Source organism: Chinchilla lanigera, unplaced genomic scaffold, assembly GCF_000276665.1.
Source record: "Chinchilla lanigera isolate Chin_1 unplaced genomic scaffold, ChiLan1.0 scaffold00036, whole genome shotgun sequence".
In the NCBI taxonomy this organism is placed as follows: Eukaryota; Metazoa; Chordata; class Mammalia; order Rodentia; family Chinchillidae; genus Chinchilla; species Chinchilla lanigera.
In genome coordinates this window covers 6153486-6173043 of record NW_004955437.1, presented here as the reverse complement: position 1 = coordinate 6173043, position 19558 = coordinate 6153486, and the positions used below count along the sequence as shown (strand labels likewise).

Sequence of the window (19558 nt, the reverse complement as noted above, 5' to 3'; positions counted from 1 at the left end):
AGCAGCTGCGCAGGAGGCCCTGGCCTGGGCCCTGATGTTTATTCCCACGTGAGGCAACCCGACCCAAGTAACTCCTTAGAGGGTGTCTTCTTGCAAGAGTGGAGCAGATCACGCCTCCCTGCCCGGCAAGGATAGAAAGTGTTTGTTTTTCGTCTTTTTGAGACAGAGTCTAAAGACCCGAGAGCTGGCTGGGGGAGTTCCAATCAGGACTCGGGCGGCACCCTGGTTCTGTTCTCCAGAAGCCTGTCCACGCCCCCTCGCCCAGGCGCCTTCCTTCCAGAAATCCTCCTCCCCCTCCTTCTGCTGCATGTCGTGACTCCTCATCTTCCCAACGCTTCCACGGGGCGTGATCTCACTGGATCCCCTGCGACCCCCTAGAGAGTGCCCCTTGTTTGACAGGTAAGGGATGGAGCTCCCCAGGACACCCCCAGAGCATAGTGCCAGCGGGGGAGGGAGGACCAGGAGGCCACAGTGTCCCGTGGCTGGTGCGGCTCCTGCCGTGATAGCGAGTGGGTGGCTCTCTGCAAGCCTGAATAATTCCAGAGGCGCCTGATTTTTACTAACCACAGCCACCCGCCGCCCCCTGCCCCGCCCCATGGCCCTGCTGGCCGGGACAGAAGGAGCAGAGCTGAGAGCCTGGCTCCACCCCCCCCGAGCTCCGCCAATTTCACACATTACTGAGGGCTGCACACCTGCGGATTCTAAAAGCCTCACTTCAGGCCTGCCCTGGCCCCTTGTGTGTCGTGTTCGCCAGGATTAAAACAACAGGCCAGAGAGCTGTCTGTGCCCCAGCAGAAACGGAAGCGGGTGTGCTTCCTGGCACGTCCTGACAAAGGGCCTGGCCACCGCCCTCGTGGGCCTGCGGAGTTCTTGCAGGCCCCCACCAGAGGAGCCCCCCCCCCACGCCCAGGGTGCAGCAAGGGGAGCCAGGCGGGGTCGGGGCCAAGGCTCGCCCACCTCACAGTGAGATGCGACCCAGCAGCACGGGCGTCTCTCGGCCCGCTCACCTCTGAGGCAGGGGGAGCTCGGGGGCACAGGCCAGGGAGGAGACCCCGCTCCAAAGGAGCCCAGGACAGGGCAGGCTCCCTGTCTAGCCCAGCAGCGGTCTAGGAAATGTTACCAGGCTTCTAACGAAACACTTCCTGCCAAAAAGCTTCGCTCCTAATTAGCCACTGTTCCAGAAAATCTGTTAAATGGCCCCTGCTCCAGGGGGAATCACCCTTCTGCCAAGGAGCTTGGCAGCCTCAAACCAGCAGCGCACTGGCTACTCTGCCCCACCAGGCCGAAGCTGAGCTGGGCACCGGCAGGAGCCGACAAGCCCCGCCCCCAAGGGCAGCCATGCTTCCAGGAAGCCCTGCTACCTTGTCATAGGGTCTGGTACCCACGGTTTTCCCTCCCCCGGTGAGCCCTTGGTTTCTGGGGCAGGGCCTCTTGGAAGGGCCATTAGAAGCTTTCTGCACGCCAGGCACCTTTCGGGAAGGAGCACATTTCATTGTCACAGCGGGTCTGCACGTGGAAGTACTCACCCGAGAGCCCCCTGGGCAGGCGGCCAGTGGTTTTGGACTCCGCTTCGGAGCCCACGCTCACACGCTCAAAACAGCTCAGCCACAACTGCAGTGCACACCTGGGCGCTAACAGCAGAGAGTAAACACACGTCCCAGCCACCCAGCGACCTGTCCCGGCGCCTCGGGCCTACTAGAAAAGCAAACACCTTCCTTCAGGTGAAATCTGGGACTCCTGTCTAAGGCACAACACAGACATCTCTGGGTGAAGGGAGAGGGGGAGGAGGGAGCCGCACAGACATTCACAATTGGATAAAGAAAGCCCCACTTTGAACCAGGTGTGGTAGCGCATACCTCCCAGCACCCGGGAGGCTGAGGCAGGAGGACTGCTATGAGTTGGAGGCCAGCCTGGCCTACATAATGAGTTCAAGCCCAGCCTGCACTGCATAGCGAGACCCTGTCTCAAAAAGACTAATTAGTTAATTAATTAATTAATTAAAAACCAGTGCCCTGGGCAGGGATGAGGGCTCAGAAGAGCATATGGGCATGCTGGCCTGGCCCTGCCCTTCACTGAGCTGTTTGGTGAAGCAAGGACCCCAACGTGTCACATTTCCCTTGTCCATAGCGTGGCAGGGCCTCGGGAGGCAGCGTGGGCCACCGCCGTGCGTGGGAGGGGCGCGCCAGGCGAGACAGGATGGAGCTCCTCAGCTTTGTGTGACGGTGCTGCGGTGCTAACATTTATCGAGCACAGCCAGGCGTTGTGTGAAGGCTGTCATTAGCTGCCCACCGCCGTGAGCCGGCGTCGGGACCCCAGCTTGTTGATTAAAAAACAACAACAAAACTGAGGCTCAGTGAGGTTAAGAGAAATAGCAAAGACAAAATCTGGTTTTTGTTTTTTGTTTTTTTGGGTTTTTCTGGTACTGGGAACTGAACTCAGGACCTTGCGCTTGCCAGGCAGGCACCTGTGCCGCTGAGCTAAATCCCCCAACCTTCAAAGGCAAGATCTGAAGGGACATCTGTGACCGTGACACACGGTGCCAAAGAGAGTTCTAAAGCCCTAACCCTAACCCGAGAGTGAGAGCGCACACCTGGAATCTCAGTGCTCGGGAGGCTGAGGCAGGAGGATCACCACCCCTGGGCTACATAGTAAGTTCAAGGCCAGCCTGAACTACATAGCTAGACCCCGTCTCAAACAACAACAACAAACAAAACAAAAGGCCCTAACCTGTAGATTATGGGGAGGTGCCCATGTGGTCCTCAGAGCAAAGCTGTGGCCCTAGACCTCCTACTCCTGCTAATAGGGAGCTGCGGCCCTGAAAACTCAGCTCTGTGACAAGAGAAAGGGGAGCCCACGCTCAGGAGGGACCTCTCTCTGCAGGGGCAGCTCCTCTCTGCAGGAAGGGGACAGGGCAAAGCCACCCCAAGCCAGCTCTCAGCCCACCCCCACTCGGGCTGTGGCGATGGTCCAGGTATTCCTTCCGGTCTGTCCACAAAGGTCCACACAGCACGGCTGCGCTAAGTCCTGTGTTGGCCATCGGGGTCCCAAACTGGGCCCAAGGCCTGGTGGGCAGAGAATCACCTTGTATCAGCTTTAAACTCCTGGCTCTGGGCAAACTGGCTCGCCAATGTCCTTGACCCCCAGGATCTCATTCTAGGACCACAATCTTCCTGCTTCTCCTCTCCTCCCAGTCCACTCTGCTCCGCTTGGCCAGAGCTATCTCCCTGAAACAGGGAAGGCTGCACCCCTCCCCTGCTCAAAGCCCTCGTTAGCTTTCATCACACTTAGATCAGCATTCGAACACACTGCTGGCCAATGCAGCCCTCCAGAGCACCTGCTCCCCTTGACCTCAACAATGGTGACCCCCATAGACTCCATGATTCCCACTGCTCAAACTACAGTGGCTTTCTGGTTTTCATGTGCAGCAAGCTTATTCCTACCTCAGGGCCTTTGCACTTGCTCTTCCTGCCAGCTCAGATACCCTTCCCCCAGATGTGTGCACTGAGGACTCAACTTGTGGCCCCAGGGTTGGGTTAGCTGACAGGGTCTCCAAGAGTGGCCATTCTTGCTGTGACAATTGCATATGGCCGTTGATATTTCCAGGTGTTTCCAAAAGCATGGCCTTAGCTACAAACTCCCTGAGAAGGCCTCCTAATTTCATCTTACAGATAAGTAAACTGAGCCCTGCTGGGACGGGAACCTGGGACATTAAGTGCAGGGTCTCATCTGACAAGGCATTTGACTGTCATTCCTGACGTCCTGGGGCCGGATGGAGAAAGACAGGATGGGTTACCACGAAGTCCTGTAAAACCGAGGTAGCCGAACAGCCTTTCCCCAGGGTCAGCGAGAGAACTGGGTCAACGTGGGGAAAGGTCCCCGGCGAAGGGCCATGCTCATCCCCACTGGAGTCCTCATCGCACGAGTGGAGGACGACTGCAGCTGACCGAGGCCAGAGGCGGGAGCCAAGACGCCCGAGGTACAACTCCCACTCGGCCTGCTCTCCCTAAGCCATAACAAAAGACGACCCCACAAATGACACGACCGGGATGAACGTAAAAACACACATTCAGCTCCAAACACTCACCCCCAAGTCCGAGCTGGGGGGGTGGTCCTGTTTGGACGGTAAATGATGAGTGAAAGATGCAGGAGACCCCAGATTCAACATGAATATAGAAGGTCGGTGGACGCCTGCTGTAATCAAGGAGCATCCGGTTCTCAGCGACAGACACATAAAGTGCAGAGCCGGAAGGGAGGCACTGACGGTCCCGTTCGGGCAGGGGAGGCCCTGGGACCAGCTCCGAAGTGCTCTCTGGACAGCAGAAGGGCGGTGCGGGGCACAGGCTCTGAGCAGAACGCCCAGCCTGGAAAAGGGACAGGAAACAGTGACATAAAGAGCCCCAGTCTCCACCTCTGTGGTACGGGACAATCACGGTAACAACGCCTTCACAGAACTGGGTTTTGGAGCTGTCCTTGTTGCAGTGCTGAAGATCAAACCCAGGGCCTTGGGCCTGCAAACAAGCGCTCCACCCCCGAGCTCCGCCCAGCCCTTGGGGGCTGTTGTAAGGACCAAATGACTTAGTGCCTGTAGGGTGCTGAGATCGGTGCTACTGTCGCTGTTATTCCCGCTCTGCAGTGGAAGTGAGCTCTTGTTACAGTCCTACCTTTCTGGGTGTGAAGTTTGTATCCTTCCCAGATTCAGGCTGAAACCTCAGACCCTGACATCTGGAGGAGGGGTGCTAAGGTCAGGAGCGTGGAGTGGGCCTTAGCCAGGGGCCTCCCTGCCGGGACACTGCAAGAGGGAACCACCTTGCCATGGGTCTGTGAAGAACTGGCCTCACAGGACACTGAACCCACTGCCGCCTTGGCCTGCCCAGCCTCTGAAACCTAGAGATAAATTGCTGGTGTTCCTAAGCTTCCCCCGGGCGTGGTATTCTTGTTATAGCAGCAAAAACGGTCTGAAACTGTCAACACACACTTCCTGAGCAAAGGGAAACAGAGGCACCTAGCAAGGTGTCCTGAGGAGTCACTGTGAATATCTGGAGATGAATCCTCATTCCCACCTGCAGGGAAAATGTTAAACAGCCGGGGTTGCTCAAAATTAGACGGAGCAGGAATCAGAGGCTGCGGTGGCTGGGGCCACGGACACTGTAGGTGCAGTGAGGTATCAGTGTGACACCCTAAGATTTCCAATTCCCTAAGAGTCTGTGATCTCCATCTCCGCCTTCCCAACAGGTCCTCAGCCCCAGAACAGCCACCTGGTGAGGGAGGGGTAGTGACTGTCACCCCCACTTTTCAAGAGGACCCGAGCGGGCTCCTGGGATGTCCTCTCCCGGTGACAGCGCGTCTGGGACTCTTCCCCCCCGGCCATCCTGCCTTCCCAGGACACGCAGAGGCCCCGGCAGGGCTTGATGCAAATAGTGCTCGATTTCCTGGGCTAAAATTACATCTTGAGTCAATTTTCATAAAACGTAGTGACAGATTTAGGTGCTGGGAAGATGGGGATTTCTCAGAGGGCATCAAAATGACCCAAATGGTTAAAATCAGCTGAAACCTCACAGCCAGGGCCACAAGAGCGGCCGCCACTTGCCTGGCCCAGACTGGAGAACCGAGTGCCACCTGACCCCCGTCACAGAATTCACTCCCGGCCAAGATTCTGGGGGCAGGGCAAGGAGTAGCAGGCAGCTGAGAGGCAAGTGGACCCTCTCGAGAAGAGGGCTGCCTCCTTGACCTCCAGGGACCCCTGCTAGGCCATCCTGACCCTAACTGCAGGCAGCTGAGACCCCTCGGTGGCCCCTGCCTGTGTCTCCCGGCCCCAACCCTGTGTGTGGGCCACACTCAGCCACCTGCGGCCTGTGCTGGGCATCTCTGTGCCCTGTGCCCCGCCTTCCTTCTCACTGCTTTGCACTGGGGGTAGCAGCCCAGTGACCTACACAGCACTGCCCTGAGATCAGAGGGTGGGAAGCGAGGCAGGTGGCTGGGGCTGACCGTGTCCCTCCATGAAGGCCCCTGCCCCTCTCCACCATCCTCCTGGGGGCCCCAGAAATCCCCCCTCATGCATCCTCCGGCCCCCACACCTGCCACCCCGTGACTCACCAGCCACGCGGTCTCAGACCTACTGCTGTCATTCGCACCGTGAATGTCCCCTACAGGCCCGCGAGCTAAAGGCCTGGTCCTCAGGCTGGCGACCGACAGTGGGCTCAGTGAGACACCAATCTCTGGGCTCCTGATGTGAGTAGTTTTGACCCCACGACAAGCCCCAGGCTATGGGATGGGCTGACCATGGACTAGGACCTCCAACACCATAAACCTTTCATCTCTGCACATCAGCGTCTCAGGTATTTTACTACAGTGGCAGGAAGCTGACTCACACTCTCTTACCCACTTATCCCATTCCCCAACTACACAGGACCTGGGCGAGCTGCTCCTCCAGGCCTCCCTCTGTGACTGCTGTGACCTTTGCTAGTGCTCCTCGCTGAGCCCCTCCAAGCGCACACCCAACGGCTCTGCACCCCTGCACCCCACCTCCATCACCCAAGGCCAGTCCTCCCTCTCTGTCGGAGCTGGAGGCTGCGCCAGAGGAGGCCGACAGTCCTGTCCCCACAGTGCGCTCTGTGCTCTGTCTTGCACCCCCGAGCCAGGCGGCTTCTGTGTAGATTCAAATGCCATTTGAAAAAACCCCAGTGACCTGTCAGAACAATTTAGCCAAGTGTGGCGTCCTGGCTGCAACTCCAGTTCCCTCACAGTCCCATCTCGTTCCTGCCCGACCTCGCTGCTCTGTGACTCCTCAGGCTCTGCCCGCCCGTGCCTCTCCCCGGCCGCAGAACCCTGGCTCCCACTCCTGCTCTCAGCCACGCTGCCTTCTCTCCACCGTCTCCCTGTTCCCCAGCACCCGGCACGCTGCTCCAGTGCCCCCTGCCGAAAGGGGTGCAGCCAGGGGCTCCAGGTGACAGCTGGCTGCCCGCCTTCCCCGCCCCAGCCTGGGTGCCCGTGGTAACAGGGCTCAGGTGTGAGTCGCAGTCACAGAATGTAATTAACGGTCCGCCCAGCAGCGCCCCGTGGAAGAGGCCCTTCCCGACTTCCCCGCATGAATCACTAAGACATTAGCACATTCCTGGTTCCTGGGAAGCTCGGCCAAAGGCCTCGGCAGTAATTAGTTCACTTAAGTAGGCTAAACGTTTCCTAGCAATCTGGTTTCTGCTTCAGCGGGCTTAGCATCCGGGAGAAGATGAAAATGTCACTTCAGCCCAGGCCCCCTGGAAATATTTCCTGCGCGTTTTCGAGCTCCAATTCACCCCTTTCGGCCACTTGCTCCAGCCAAATCTAGTGTGGGACAGGGCAGGGCCAGTGACGTCCCAACCAGGTCTCCACCTGCAGCCCACAGCATGGTGACAAGGGGGCGGGGCTGCCGAGGCCAAAAGGGCCACAGCCTCAGTCCAGGCCCCTCCTGTCCCATGCGCGAGCCTCTGCTGATCACCAGGAGCCAGTTCAGTTTCCGGCCACAGGACGCGGGCTTCAGCTCCATGCAAGGCCCAGCAAGCCGGCTGCACCTTGCGCCAGGCAAGAAACAGGGTCCTTCCTCCGCCCCTTGCCTCCCAGGCCCCTGCTGGCCGTGCCCTTGCTGGGCAGGCCCTCTCCTCCAGAAGGGAGGCAGCAGGGACTCCCAGGACCCCTCCCCTGACTCCCACCTGCTCCCCTTTCCGACCGTGCCACTCTCCTGTTTTTTTTTTTGGTACTGGGAATCGAACTCATGACCTCACACTTGCCAGGCAGGCGCTGCGCCGCTGAGCTGTACCCCCTACCACTCCTTTAACAGACGTTTATGAAGCAGCTGCTGCAAGCTGGGCTCAGGCCTCAGAGCTCAAACCAGGGAGCAGATGAAGCAGATGGAGCGCCTTACTCCTGGGGGGCTGCATGGGACAAGGGTCTGAAGCAGAGCGGGATGGGTGGTGAAGACTGAGGGGCAGTGGAGGGAATTCAGGATTGGGCTGGGGTCTCTGTGTTTGGCTGGGAGACCCCAAAGGCCTCGGTGGGCTGACATCAGAACCAAGCTCTAAAGGACCCGTGCAGGGGCTGCAGGGACAGGTGGTGGAGCATGCAAAGGCCCTGAGGCAGGAGGAGTCCAAGGCAGGAGTGGCTTGAAGGGAGGTCTCTGTGGCCTCTCTTCATGTACCCTTAAGGGGCCAGAGCACACAGAGCCAGGCTCAGAAACACAGAAGGAAGGGCACTAGCTGCAGATGGACTGGGGCTAGGTGAGGCGCTCATGGCCAGGCCACCGAGGAGGTCACGATGAACCTGGGCCTCGTGTCTCCCCTGAGACCCTCAAACTGTGGCTCCCTGAGGACAGGATCCTCCTGCTGTGTCCTCAGCCTCGCTGGGCCCCACTGTCCACCTCCCTTGACGCCTCTGGCAGGCTTGGGAGCGGCAGGTAGGACACTTCCGGCGGGGAGCCGTGGGGACGGGGTGGGAAAGGCCGAACCTACCTCCCGCCACTGCTTGTTCTCCATCCCTTGAGTATACATGACGCACACTGCAGGAGGAAGAGAGAAAGGGTCACCAGGCAGGCCGAGAGGAGAGCGAGGGGCGGGTGGGGAGGCTGGGGCTGGGGCTGCCCGGCGGGGCCGGGGCAGGGTCTGGGGCAGGGATCTGAGTCTGGCCTCTGACCCTGGACCACAGTCAGCTCCGGATGCTCCATTCCAGGAGGTGGCCTGGAGGAGGGGCCTAGTGCCCGGCTGTGTCTGGAGCGGGCACCGGCGAGGGACGAGGCAGACGGGGAGGTGGGGAGGACGAGCGCTGGGTGGCAAAGCATCTGCCATCTCCAGAGCCAGCAAGGTCTCTGCTTCGCTGATGGGGAAACTGAGGCTCAGGAGAGGCCCAACGCATATCCAACATTGCACGCGTGGGCAGCACGGGTCAGGGCTGGAACCCGCACTGCCAAAGCACAGCCACTCCCACCAGCCCACAGCCACTGGGTCTCGGAGGTGTGCTGGTCCCCGAGCACTGAGGCCTTGGGGTCCCAGACGCCTCAACACTCCCAGCCCCCTGCGTCGTGCCGGGGCGTCCCAAGTAGGGGGCCAGACAGGGAGACCCCAAGTTCTCGGGAGCATGCAGCAGCCCTGACGTGCTGGGACACGGCCAGGCGGGCGCTGAGCGCTGCCGCAGTCAGTCACGAGGCTGCTGCTGTCGCTGTTAACCGTGGCAGCAGGACTTACGTGGGTCAGACTTGGAAAACATGTCTTTGTCCAAGAGGTTCCTGAAGGGAGGGAGAGAGGAGGACTTATTGGCTGGGGCAGATCCCTGCCCCAAGGCTGCCTCTGGCCCGGCCTCAGGCAACGCAGGAAGGACAGGTGGCTTGTGGGGCGAACTTTTTTTTTTTTTAAGGTCTCACTATGCAGTGCAGGCTGGCCTTGAGCTCACTTTGTAGCCCAGGCTGGTCTCGAACTCACAGCGATCCTCCTGCCTCAGCCTCCCGAGTGCTGACCCCAGGGCAAACTTTATTAAATTTCTGCCAGCCCTGGGAACTGCTCCAGGTCCACCCTTCGGTGCTCCCTCCCCACCACCCTCACTCACTATGGCCTCAGCTTGTCCTGCCCTTAGGTGCCACCCGAGGCCCTGGCCCCTGGGCCTCTCACTGCCCAAGCCCTTTCCTTTCATCTGTCCCAATCAATCAATCAATCAATCATCAATCAATCAAATCATGCACTCAAAATGCATCCCCCAGGCCGTCCCTCTTGCAGGGCCTCAGTCTACTCCACGGTCTCGCCTGCTCTGGGGAAGCGATGCACTGCAGTCCCAGGGGATGGGCTTATTGAACTGGGTCCCGCAGGCTCAGGGCGGTGCTAACACGAGTCCCCTGGAAGGCACTGCAGCAAGCTGACAGGGGCAGGAAGGCCTGTGGACAGTGCCCAGCCCACCCCGCCTCCCGAGACACAGCCCCCGCTGCCCATCGCCAGCCGTGGGTGAGGCGCAGAGTGCGGCAAACGTCAGCTCCCGAGTCCCAGGCTGCCCTCTGAGGCCGGGCCGGGTGGGTACGTGTGGAAGCAGGGGCCAGCCGTGTCCTGCGCACCTGGTATCCTTCACCCCACAGGGACCCCACGACATCCGGCTCAGGCCTCGAGCCTGTCCCCTCTGCACACCTCCTGGACACACCACGCCTTCCTCTCGCTGTGACTCCAAGTGCCAGCCAGCACGTGCCACACAAAGTCTGTATTCCCTGGGGCGGCACCTGCCAAACGGGGGCGGGCTACGAGCCTCCTCCTGCCCGCAGGACACCATGGGCCCCGTGGCCGCTCCTGACTCCCTGCCCCACTGCCCCGGCTCCCTGCCCACCATCTCCGCCCCCTCCCAGATGCCCAGGGGTCCCCTCCCCCCCTCCAGCCCCCCATAGGTCCCTTTCCAGAGAAGAGAAGCCCTCAGTACGAGGCCCAGGAGCCCTCACAGCCAGCTCCACTGAGCGGGAGGAGTCGGGGGCATCTTTCCACCTCAACCCAGCTGAGGCTGAGCGGGGACTGAGGCCCAGGCAGAGGAAGGGAGTGGCTGTGCCCCACGGCACAGGCAGTGACAGAAAGGCCCAGAGTCACCGTCACCGAAGCCCCCGGCAGTGACAGCTTCTCACGCACCCTGACTCCAGAGTGCACCCCAGGACCCTGTCCCCGCCCTGGGGGACAAGCCAGAGACAACAGACAGACAGACAGACAGAGCCTGGTGCCAACAAAGGCAAACTCGGGTGCCAGGGCGGGCCCAGATCATCGAAGAGAGTCACCCCAGCCGCATCGAGGTCCCCGACAGAGGGGTGGCCTGTGAGAATCCAGCGGCTGTCACCTGGAAACCGCCCGATACACCTCCCAGCCCCATGAGGGGCCTCGGGTGAAATGACACAGGGACAGCTGGGGAGTCTATGGGTGAGAGCCCCCGTGTGCAAACGACCCCCGCGGGGCCCGGCTCAGCCCCACCGGGCGGCTTAGGGCGGGGCACTGTCTTGAGTCCAGCCAAAGACCAAATGCCTGGGAGCGGAAGGCAACCCCGGACCGCAAGTGCTCTCTCTCCAATTTCTGTTTTGGGAGCGCTCAAAGAGACATTTTTTTTTTCCAACAGGAAAAATGTATTTTTTCCACCAAAAGAGCACAAAACCCTTCAGACATCCCGCTCAGCAGCCTGGAATTTAGCTTCTTTTGTTCCCATATCAAGGCCAGGGAAGCAGAGCAGGCCCCTCTGCTCCTGGCTTCCTCCAAGGAATCTCAATTCAGAGGCAGTCACCACTGAGCTGTGAGGTGAGGAGTCACCCCGTCCCAGCCAAGGGGGCGAGCCCTGGGAGGGCAAGATTAGGGCCCCTGGCAGGTGACATCTCCCCTGGGACAGGGCTGAGAGAGGTGGGGCGGGGACGTCGCCTTGAGCCAAGGTGCCGGGTGATGTGACCCTCAGCCCTCCTGTGCAAGCCCACAATGGCACGGATGCGCCTGGCAGCAACCTGGTGACCGTACGGGTGGCAGCGCAGGAAGAGACGGCGCCCTCACCTTTCCCTGGGGCAGGGACCCTCAGCGGGGGCCCCTGAACTCCGCGTGCACGGGATGTTGGTTTGCACACACAGATGTGTGTTCGCTCACAGATTCCCAGCGATTTCCCAGAGGTTGCGAAGACTGCGGAAAGCGGGGTTCCCCTCTCCCCCAAACCCTCGGTGGGCACCTCCCCGGCTTCTAGGGGATGGGGCTCCAGAGTGCAATTTCCAGCCGGAAAGCTGGGTCCCATACCAGCTCCACCGCTCCCCAGCTGTGTGACCTCGGGCAAGCCACTTAACCCCTCTGCGCCTCAGTATCCCCAGGGGTTTGCTGGGACTAAGCAAAGCAGTTAGAGCAAATCAGGGTCGAGGCAAGCGGCAATTTAGTGCCTGGTACACAGGAAGTGCTCCGTAAAGGCCAATGCCGCAGCTAGGGGAGCCCCACTTCCTCCCCTCGCTGCTCCCCAAGCTGGAGCAGGACCCGCAGGATGAGCCACTTGGAGCAGAAACAGGAATCCAAGGGTCCCTCCGGCACCACCCCATCTTTCTGTGGAGCAACTAACTTAATATCAAACATCTGGCAAGTCGAGTGGGGACGGTGACGTGAAACATATACATCCGTCACGGAGTCTTCTGTTTGGTATGCGACCTGTGCCACCGTATCTATGGCAGGCGGTGAGGGTCGCCTACATCCTCCAGGAAGGGCAGATTCAACCTCTGCAGCTCCAGCCCTTTGGAGGTGAGCAGAGATCACGTGCGTCACCAAAATTCAGGGCCCTCTTTAGCCCTTGTGGCCAGCAGGGTCCCCGCTGTTCCCACTGCCCCGCTCCTGCTATGCACCCTCGCCAAGGTCTAAAAAGCAATTTTCACAGGGCTTAGGGGCCAGGGATATAGCTCAGTGGCACAAGAGACTGCCTGGTAAGCACAAGGTCCTGAGTTCGATTCCCAGTTCGATTCTCCGCAAAAAAAAAAAAAAACCCACATGGCTTAAAGAATTGCCTAGCAGCTGAGCGTGGTAGTACATGCCTGTAATCCCAGCATGAGGGAGGCTGAGGCAGGAGGACTGCCTCAAGTTCAAGGCCAGCCTGGGCTACATAGTAAGTTGAAGGTCAACCTGAACTGCATAGCGAGACCCTGACTCAAAAAAACAAACAAACAAAAAGAACTGCCTACCTGGGGCTCTCTGCCTTAGTATTCATTACTGTCGTAACTATCCCTCCGAATGTGCCCAAGCAGTGCCCCCAAGCAGGAGTCCCCCACGCGGCCACCAGCGGCTCTGTCACCCTGCACTGGCTGCTCCACCCCAGCCTTCTCTCTGGGCCCGGTCGCTTACCTGTTTCATGGGCTGGATGGGAAGCAGAAAGGCAGGGGTCACCTCTGTTCCTCTCGTCCTGCACCAGCAAGTCATCTGTGCACGCTTCCCAGCACTCCCTGCCCCCACTGTCACTCCTGGAGGCCCCCAGGGCCCAGCCAGCAACACCGTTCAACGCCTACCTCTCCTCATCCCTCCCTGGTCCACTCTCCTTACGGCAACCAGGGCACAATCTATTTAGCCCTCTCCACCCGAAATGTTGTTAGAATAATACATCAAACTCCTTCACAGGGCCCTAAAGGCTGTTATCTGTACCCCCACTTCCTCTGACCCTTCCTCTTCTGTTCCCCATCCTCACTGGTCCAGCCACCATGGTCTCCCTGCAGTTTGGCAAGCATCTCAAGGTCTTTCCTGCCACAGGGCCTTTGCACTTGCTGTTCACCCTTCCTTCATAGCCTCCCTTGGGATCTCAGCTCGGTATCCCCTGACTCCTGTCCAAAGTATCTCCAACAGCAATGAGCTTCCTTGTAGAGCGTTCATCCCTATCAGGCATCATTACTTAATTTTAAACACTGTGTCTGCGAGGGGCTGGGGATTTAGCTCAGCGGCACAGCGCCTGCCTGGCAAGCACGAGGTCGTGAGTTCAATTCCTGGTACCAGAAAAAAAACAAAACAAAACAAAAAAACTGTGTCTGTGTTCACCCCACCCCTCATGAGTTCCATGAGGAAAGAAGAGTTGATCTGTCTTGTTCGCAGACTTCACCTCTTCGGTCTTCATAATGATGGACAGTGTGTGGGCACGGCCAGTGTCTCCCACCATTGTAAAGGTGGACAGCATCTTAGTGGCGGAGGAGAGCTGCCCAGGGCATGGTGGCAGGAAGCACAGACAGGAGGGGCTGGAAGGGAGATGTAACCTCCCACAGACAGGTGGGGTCCCTGGAAGGGAGCTCATCCCCCAGGGACCCCACCTCCTCTAAGCAAGTCATCGATAAGCCCCAGAATACAAGTGCCTCCCAAAAGCCCTGACTAGGAGCACAAGAAGCTAACAGGGGACATCCAGATGGAACCACAGGGGCTGGGGATTTAGCTCAGCAGCACAGTGCCTGCCTGGCAAGTGCAAGGTCGTGAGTTCGATTCCCGGTGCCAGAAAAAAACAAACAAAACAAAACAAAACAAAAAAACAGATGGAACCATAACAGACACACTGAGGCTAAAGACTTCCAAAACCTGGCTGGGGTCTCAGAGAAAAGAAGCCAGGGGCTGCCCGACTTCCAGGGTCCTGGCCAGGATCTGTCAACACCCAAAGGCACTGAGCTCTCCCGCTGAGACATTGGTGATGAGCAAGGGCGGCAGGAGGGGTGGGGGGACAGCGGCGCCTTGCCCTGTTCTGAAATCACACAAAGCTTTTCTCTTGCCTGACAGGTGAGCAGGCAGACAGGTGGTCAGGTGTCCAGATGAGCCCGTCACCTGTCACCTAACGTGGCCGTTCAACGCCTACAGGAAGACCTGAGGAGCCAGGCCCCGAGACGCCAACCCTAGGCCTCTTTTAGCTCCAGGGAGCTCAGCTGGCCCGTGGGGACCTATGGAAAGCTCCCCTGTGGCAGAAGTCACGGCGGCACCTTCGGCAAGCATCCCCGACTCTGCTAGCAGAATCCACACTGGTTCGGATCTGACGCAGAGCCCTGAAGCCCCAGATGATGACCCCTATCTTTTGGCTAGGGTTAGCACAGATCAGCTTTAGCCACTAAAACAGCAAGGAAAATCTGCTAAGAGATCTTGGGAGGGATTGTGCTTTTCAATTAAAACAACTTTAATTCCATGTCTTATTTCCTATCCTCGGATATAGTTGGGATACCTGGTGCAGAGGCAGCCCCACAATGGAATGAGGCCTACCACGGGGATGATGGCAGAGGAGGGGAAACAGCTCCAGATAACTTAGCTCCAGACTCACTGTGATCAGAGAAAAGCAAATCTCTCAGGCTGAAGCCACTCCCAGGCAGATTCTACTTCCAGCCGAAGCCTCCTTTCCCTATTTCCTCCCTCCTCTCACTCCCAACGGTGGGTCAGGCTGAAAGGGGGGATGGTGAGCTACCACCCCTGGCCTGAGGCGGGAGCACCGCCCCTGGGTCACACCTGCCATCGCTGGTACCTAGGCCCCGTGCATGGTGCATGGTCTCCATGGAGACCGCCACCCCCATCCCTTTAAGGTTCTGAGGTCCAGGGAAACTGGACTTGGATTCCCTCTCCAAAAAGGTACTGGCTGTATAAACACGGGCAGGGCCCTTCACATCCCCAAGCACCGATTTCCTAATCAGCAAACAGGGTAAATACTACCCCCGATCTCACAAGAGCGTCCTGACGTTAAAGAGACACAGGGGTGCGGCAAGCAGAAATGTAAGACCGTCTACGATGCCCAGCCCCCGAGAACAGGGGAATAATCCCCTCCCCGGGGGTGGGCAGGCGGGGGACTGCCCCTCGGGGATCTGGGTTAGGAGATGCAGAAGGCGTCACTCCCGTGATGACAGAACTGCTATCACCTGGGACCACCGTGGCACACAGGGATTCATGTCCCCCTGGCTTTGAAGGCCTGTGAAAGTGCCAGTCAGAGGGACCTGAGCGCAGCTCCTCCAGGCCAAGGCACTGTCCACAGCCAGCACGAGCACAGAGCTGTCACCTTGCAGCTGCAAGGAACTGAATTCTGCCAACAACCAGAGATCTGATCTGGCTGAGATCAGAGCCCTGCGGACACCTAGCTGTCGGCTCTGAGTCTCCAAGCTGGGCTAACCCAGACCGGGGATGGATCTGCAGAACCGGGACGCTCGACTTACTGCACGTGGTCCAGCCCAGTCGAGAGGCCGAGCGCCTAGGGAGTAGTAAGCACTCAATAATGTGCCGGGGTCACTGCCCTGGCTCAGCAACACGCAGCGCCTTGGCACGGTCTGTGGGTGAAAGGACCTCTTTTTGTGTCGCTGGCTTTGGCGGCTGTGCAGCCCCTTGATCCCCGTGCCCCCTGCCCCCACCTTTCAGGAGAAAGCGCTCAGAGCAGGGTCACACCCTTCTGAGAGGCCCAGGGCAGCAGATGGATCCCAAGCTGCGTAGATCTCCCGGCGGACATAGCCCAGGCCCTTGGGGGCAGGGGCTGCTTTCTGAGATTCCAGGTGGCCGCTGGCCTCTCCCCTTCCTCCCTTCCGTGGGACAGGGCACCCTGCGCCCCCTCTGGATCTGTGCAAGCCTTCCCAGCAGGACCCCACCCCAGTGCAAAGGTTTCTGTTCCGTGAAACACGCAGATTTTTCTCTCCAGCCAACATGCTGGCCCAGATCCCTGCATCAGACGATGGAGGCACAGAGATCTGACAAAGGGGCCTGGGAATGGACAGCAGACAGGGAAGATTTGACAGGGTCCGCAGGGTGGCAATGAAGCCAGGAAAGGTCTGGGACCAGCCGCCCAAGGATGGACAGCTTTTGCCTCCAAGTAGAAGGGTCTTCAAAGCCATATTTGCTACAATGTCTGCTGACATCTAGTTGCACAAACCATCAACCCGATCCACTCTCAAAACCATCTCTAAGCCAGGTGTGGTGGTGTGTACACTTGTAGAATTCCAGCACTTGGGAGGCTGAAGCAGGAGGATCACCACAAGCTGGAAGCCAGCTTGGGCAACACAGTTAAGTTCAAGACCAACCTGAACTACATAGTGAGACCCTGTCTCAAAATCCAAAAACAAACACAAAAAACTGCCTCTTATGTCCCCAGAACCCACACAAACCTTGGTACCCAGCTGCAGAGATGGATCCTTATTTATACTTCCACATGTCAAGTAGCAGATAACATAAACCACTAACCATGGATTAATCTTCACAACTGATAAGGATTGTTATGCTTCTTTTACAGAGGGGGAAACTGAGGCGTGAAAAGGCTACCTAGCTTTCCCGGCGCTGGTTTGAACACAGTGGACAAAACCCAGGGCCCCTGTCCCTAACCACCATGCCAAACAGCCAAAGCCTTTCTACCCTCTGGCCCTAAGTTCAGTGAAGTCAGGAAAAATAACTGGGTTTGAATTATCAGTCTCAGCCCACGGCATCATCCACCTGCAGCAGCGGCCCGAACGTGTCCACCCGTGGTGTCCTCTGCCTTCTCCAGAGTCGTGGCTGGGTGCCCTGGTGTCCGCACGCCCACAGTGGACAGGAGGCCCAGCGGGTGGCCGGGTCCTCCCCCAGGCAGAGCAGGAAGCTCCTGGGGCTGAAGAAGTGGCAGGAACCTTCATGGGGAGCAGGGAGGGCAGGCAGTGGAAGGGGGACCCCTCACGATGCCCTGCAGCCCCGGGCCCTGCCCACAGCTGCCCATCCCGAGCCCACCAGCCCCTCTGCCCACCAGCAGGGGTCTCCAAGACGCTCAGGGCTGCTTTGCCTGTCCCCCAGGATGCCGCGGAGGGAGACTTGACTCTAACGGGTGTCCACAGCAAAGGAAGTGCTAGAGAAAACCTCTCTCTCCCCCCGCACCCCCTGTGACCCGGAGAGCAAGCAAATGAGCAGGCCGGCTTCCGTTGAAGGTGAGATGGAGCCATAATTTCAAGACCACCAGACTGTCCCTTTCACTTCCCACCTGTTCCAGCGACTCCTCCCTCCCGATGGCTCCTCACCAAAACCCACTCCCATCCGCTCACTTCCTGGAGAGCAGGAGTCGGGCAGGTGCTCCTCGGGCTGACGGACATCGTCCCCCAAGACGGCATGGACACCCAGGTCGACCCCAGCACCACGTCCTCCAGGGACAGACGCGTCCCCAGGCATCCCTCTGTCTCAGGCAGGTAACCCTCTTTAGACACCTCCACCTCTAGGGGGCCAAAAGGCCGGGCCAAGCGTAGCTACTTATTGAGCACCCACTGTGCGCCAAACAAGTGGAAAGCTTCATGCCAAGTGCTTTGTGCCCCTCTGCTCCTGCCCGCGGCACGTGCCCCTGTGTGCCAGGCGCGGTTCCAAGTCTCAGCAAATAAGACTCCTGACAAGTGGGGAAACTGAGGCTTCGAGCGTGCCCCAAGAGATGACTCCGAGACTCGGTCACAGGACGTCCACCTCCACACGCCACACTGGCACCTGTGCTGTCGGCTCAGCTCCCTGCCTCAGGGTGTATGTGCCGCCCCGGGGAGCGGGGCTGAGCACGCACCCTGAGATGCCTTCGGAGGGTGGGTCCTCAGCATGCAAGTGACCCTGGGCCCTGGGCTGAGTGATTCACGCTGGCACCTCGGGGTGAGATGACGCCTTCCAGGACGGGGATGCGGAGGGGGAATGGAGCCTGGAAGAAACTGAACGGGCTGCTCAGGCGGGAGCAGGAGGGGTCCGAGTGCAGCACAGCAAGCGACCGAAGGCCCGGAGGGGCTGGGGAGGAAAGGCAGGCCTGGTAGCTGGCTGGGGAGGTGGGAAAGGAGCCCACGGGCCATCAGGCATGCCCAGCACGCTGACAGCAGCCACGCAGCACCATGAGGCTCCGCGGGGGGCACTGCCCAGCCCCGTGTCTCCAGCCCCACCTACAACTGCCCAGTGTCACAACTTCTCATACAGAGCTGGGGGGCCTCGAAGAGTCTGGCCCAAGAGTGACTTGGAAGAACGGGGGCTGGGGGTGGGAACAAGGGCTCAGCCAGGGGAGGTGGCATCTTGGGCATCTCGGGGGGGACCTCAAGGTAGACAATGCCTGGTTGCCAGCGCCCTTCTACATCCAGCAAGGCAGTGCCCCTAGGGCGGCCACGAAGTCGCAGCATCAGGGGACCCTACCCCACCCCTACTCCCTAAATCCAGGGAAACCCAGCCCTTAGAGGGGCATGACTAAGGAGCTGGGGGTGGCAGACCACAGAACACTCCTACTCTTCCTCTGCCAGATTCTGAAATTTCGGCGTCCCATTCCTTTGGTTTAAGATTTCTGACGCGAGTTATTGTGTTTGAAACGGATGCCACTTGAAGTTGTTACGGATTCCCACACTCGGCAGGGATGAGCAAGCCGTTCTGGCCCGGCTGGCTCTGGGGTGAAGGCAGGCTTTGGCATCCCCGGGTCAGGAGCGCAGGGGAGTGGGGAGAGGGCAGGGTGAGGGTGCTGGGGAGAGCAGGCAGGGGGGGGAAAGCAGGGCGCAGGGGGGGGAAAGCAGGGCGCAGAGGGAGAGGCTGGGCCCCTGGCAAAGATGGGGCACATCGCTCACTTCTGGATTTATCGAGGGGGTCACGGGAGGTGGGCGGAGTGGAGGCCCCGGAGAAGCCTCGCACCTTCTCCCCTTCCCCATGGGGCGCCCAGACCCCGGTTCCAGTGTCCCCCGCTGTTCTGAAGCAACAGCCAGGAGTGCAAACTTTCCAGGATGTGACCCCCGCCTGGCTCCCCACCTGCCCTCGCCACCCGCAGCTGGGCAGGGAAGGGAGGGTCCCAAGGCCAGGACACTGGGGAAAGGGCCTCGCGTCGGCGGGCAGCCAGGAGGCAGCCAGGATCTCGGGCCCAGGGGCGGGGCAGAGGGACTCACCTGCAGGACACGGTGATCTCCACCTTGGTGGCCGGGATGCTGCCCGCCAAGGAGTCGAACTCGCTCAGCGACGCCATGTCCTCGGGCTGCTCCATCACCCACCGCACCCCCAGCCCAAATCAGTCAATTCCTGCGCGACGCACGCCTCCTCCCGCGCGCCTGGAGCCCGGGCTCTCCCCCAACTCCGGAGCCCGGGCTGCGCGGCCAGGGAGAGGCGCGAGGGGGCGTGGGAAGGGAGGGAGCGAGGGGCGGGGGCGCGGG

The 19558-nt window shown here is 59.5% G+C and overlaps 1 protein-coding gene across 4 annotated transcripts in view; it reads right to left on the bottom strand.

The window, feature by feature from the left end:
- Positions 1-19558, bottom strand: part of Cpne5 (copine V) — a 65289-nt gene extending 45731 nt beyond the window's left edge. For 3 of the 4 annotated variants that reach the window (XM_005389636.2, XM_005389637.2, XM_005389638.2), the window contains exons 1-3: positions 19298-19558; positions 9210-9250; positions 8481-8527 (exon numbers count right to left, since the gene is read on the bottom strand). In XM_005389636.2, coding sequence (XP_005389693.1) covers positions 8481-8527; positions 9210-9250; positions 19298-19392 — 183 coding nt within the window. In that variant the 5' untranslated portion in view covers positions 19393-19558. Of the gene's footprint in view, positions 1-8480; positions 8528-9209; positions 9251-17961; positions 18083-19297 lie in introns of those variants that run through there. The other variant, XM_013517116.1, reaches the window with a different exon arrangement.